The sequence below is a fragment of the Triticum urartu genome, unplaced genomic scaffold, assembly GCF_003073215.2.
Source record: "Triticum urartu cultivar G1812 unplaced genomic scaffold, Tu2.1 TuUngrouped_contig_6547, whole genome shotgun sequence".
In the NCBI taxonomy this organism is placed as follows: Eukaryota; Viridiplantae; Streptophyta; class Magnoliopsida; order Poales; family Poaceae; genus Triticum; species Triticum urartu.
The window spans coordinates 1-3,421 of NW_024117317.1; the positions used below are offsets into that span (position 1 = coordinate 1).

At 45.8% G+C, this 3,421-nt stretch overlaps 1 protein-coding gene across 1 annotated transcript; it reads right to left on the reverse strand.

Annotated features, from left to right (window-relative positions):
- Positions 1-754: 754 nt before the first annotated feature.
- LOC125530769 lies at positions 755-3,010 on the reverse strand. The gene is made up of 2 exons (XM_048695168.1): positions 2,760-3,010; positions 755-1,084 (listed from the first exon to the last, which is right to left on the reverse strand). The coding sequence occupies exons 1-2, from the start codon at positions 2,876-2,878 to the stop codon at positions 946-948; spliced, it is 258 nt and encodes an 85-aa protein (XP_048551125.1). The 5' UTR covers positions 2,879-3,010; the 3' UTR covers positions 755-945.
- Between the last annotated feature and the right edge of the window lie 411 nt (positions 3,011-3,421).

Sequence of the window (3,421 nt, forward strand, 5' to 3'; positions counted from 1 at the left end):
TATCATGCACGCCTGTGTGGATGGGCACGATAGACGAGAAGATCGAGTGGCAGGCTGTGAAGCGTGCGATGAAGGCCGAGCGGCAGGAGAAGCAATAGCAGTTGGTGGCGCAGCAAGCAGCGACACTGCCAGCCATCTAGCACGCGTTCCCGTGGAAGGAGACGTCGTTCTACGTTGACCTGACCAACGGGGAAGGAACGACGAACTTGAGAGGATCAAGACAAACTTTTCCTCTGCGTGTGGAGAAGAGGAAGAACAGAGAGAACAATATCTTCAGGAAATCGGTGAAAAGCACACTCGAGGAGGCGAACTCAGCCGGGAATCACTTTGGTCTGAAGCAAGAATTAGTCGCATAAAGGCAGGCTTTGGTGCTGGCTGGAAGAAAATAGAGGTGAAGCGGGCTAATGATGCTTATCTTAATTTGTTTAACCCACTAATTATTCCTTCCCACCCACCATTGCAGCAAAAGGCAAAAGCAAAAGCACTCAAGGTGGCTCACTTTTTCTTTCTTGATGATTGAACCTGATGCCTTGCCTGAGCAAGCAGCAGCATATATATACTGGAAAGCCAAGCAACAGCAAAGCCCTCAGTTGGAATGAATTGGATACCCAAACAACAGTAGCTACTTACATTATTAATTCAATTGTCAGGATATTATTTAACCAAACAACATTAGCTCATCATTTTCAGCAACCAGCAATGAAAGCCAGTCTTCAACACAACGGCACCATACGTTTACGGTCAACGAGAGATGTACTGCAGAATCTGCACCAGTAATAAAGATCTCCCCAAAAGAGAATTTTGTGATACAGTTTACAAAAGACTATGTTGTATCCATCACAGTTGATCCAAGCAGTCAATGAGGTTCAACTTGGAGTTACTACAGATGTAACTAGACCACACTTGCCAACAAAATTTCTTTCAAGATTAAATGCACTAGCTTTGCTAGTTATCGTCCTTAATTCTCTTGAGCAGCTTGGCAGCCCACCGGCGCAGCCTTTTATTCAGGGTGAAGCCAACCACGACACCAACCACAAAGCTGACAGCGCCGAACTTCGCGCAAGCCGACAGAGACACCATCCGTCTGCAATACCAAAGGATCATACGTCAGTTGCAAACTTGCAAGGAGCATAACTTGAGTCAGGGATTACAGATTTACAGTACAACTTGTCAACGTTTACATCACTAAAAATGCTACGGCTGCAGCCTAAATCTAGAAACGAAGACTAGAGAGTACTCCCTCCGTTCCAAAATATAAGTCTTTCTAGAGATTCCAATAGGTGACTACATACGGAGCAAAATGAGTTAATCTACACTCTAAAATATGTCTACATACATCCGTATGTTGCAGTCCATTTGAAATGTCTAAAAAGACATATATTTCGGAACGGAGGAAGTAGATGCCATGCATGTGCCATACAGATTTCACTATATAGGCACAGAGTCTATTTGGTAGATGACTGCAGCTTTGGTTGGCAGATGCACACCCCAACCCTCTACATTGTCTTTGTTCCATCCCCAGCATTCAATTGCATGTCAAAAAATTTCAAAGCATGCTATCTACTGGATGTTTGAACCTGCAATTGATTTTTCCAGTCTTTAAACTTGGAGGTTCTGATAGAACTTCGGACTAGTGCAAACTTCCAATTTCAACTAAGGGGGGGACAAATCTTTCGCCTAGAACTTGTATAAATAAATGAAACAGAAACCAAACTTTCCCCTACAAGTATCAAGCAGCTTTCAATCAACTAATGACCAAAAATAAATAAACTGGAGCCATATATATCAAAATTTCAATTAGGATAAAAAAATCAACTGGGTCAGGTTTCTTCAATCCCCTGCAGCCACTGCTCAAGGGTGGCAACGTCAGTTGGTGCAGCACCACAGTGGCAGCACGGCACAAAGCAGGAGGATGAGCATGGGAGGGTAAGGCAGAAGAGGAGGCACAGGGGAAGTCAGAGGGTACAGTTGCAGAAGTGGGATATGGAAAATTCAGCAACTGCATAGTGAGGCAGAGTTGCGATCTCCTAAATCAACGTGGCTAAGTATGTACACTGGCAACCAAATATCTGCTGTTTAGGCCCTGTTTGGATCCCCGTTTTTCTTTTAGATACAGTTGTAAATAATACACACGTCTCCGCCTGTCGTTTCATTCCAGACGTAAATTGCTCTGCGGACGGTAAGATACGGGTGTAAGTGAAACACCTCCGTATCTAAATACATCGATTCCAAGCGCGCCCTTGGAAGTTCCACAAATACATGTACAACATACAGAGTACATTGCCCAGCCTACTTCTTGTTCTCAGGTTTAAGGTTTGGCATCGGTTAAGAAACAGAACGCCATATGGAACAAGAGATGTCATAGACACCCAAAATACTGGCATAAAAGTAAACAGAAACCGAACAATTGGGTTGTCCTGCCATACATACACATAACTGAAGCTTTCCCCTGCCAAATATATATTACAGTTACAGATCAAATCACTTTAACTCGTTTAGTCAAGCTTTCGGCTCTGATGATAAGCATAGAGAAAACATGCGGTGCAGGTGTTGCAAGGGATTTCATACATGTGCGTCAGCTACTACTACCACAGTGTACAGTACAATACGCTTCATACCCCCAAACTACAGGCAGCATACCGCGAAATCCGCCCCCAAATCGAAGCAATCTACCGGGCGAGCGAGCTAAAACAGGGCGCATCGATCGAATCTCGAATCAGAGGAGGGGGCGGGGAGGGGGAGGGGGAGCTCGGACATACCCTGCCTCCCTGGGCACGAGGAGCTGGTCGGAGAAGGCGGAGCGCGAGGAGGAGGAGGAGTTGGCGGCGTCCTGCGCCGCCGCCTGCAGCCTCCCCACCGCCGACGAAGCCGAAGGCATCTCCGCGGATCCCGCCCTCTCTCTGGCCTCGCCGGGGTTCGAGCTAGCTAGGGTTTAGCGGCGGAGGATTTTTCTCCTCTGTTTTCTCGGATGGAGTGGTAAATAAGAGAAGGAACTTTCCTTTTTCCGTCTTTTCTTGTGGACGAAGAAGAAGAAGAAGACGGGTCGGAGAAGGCCGAGGTCGATCTGGGGATGGGCCGGCCCGGGATGGCACTGGGCTCTGGGTTTTGCGCAGTCCGTGTCCAACTTCTCTGCGATTTTTTATTTTGTTTGGAACTGATGAAACATCGTCATTTCAAAGTCCAAATTATTTATCTTCAGCGGATGCACTCACTAATTATGCCGGTACGTCTTGACCAGTTTGTCAGAAGTGCAGGAAACATGGCATCGACTACATTTATTGATCCAGCGGATGCACTTACCTAGGGCCAGTTCTTTTGCTGATTTTTTTGAGCTTCTAGAATAAGCTGCCAGCCCAACCCAAAATATATTTTTAAAAGCTTGCTAGTCATGTTTTAATTAGTAGGTTTCTACTACTATAAT

Coding starts and splice junctions, on each gene's coding strand:
- LOC125530769 (XM_048695168.1), bottom strand. CDS start 2,878: ATGCCTTCGGCTTCGTCGGCGGTGGGGAGGCTGCAGGCGGCGGCGCAG. Junction 1,085..2,759: donor CTCGTGCCCAGGGAGGCAGG/GTATGTCCGAGC, acceptor TTGGTATTGCAG/ACGGATGGTGTCTCTGTCGG.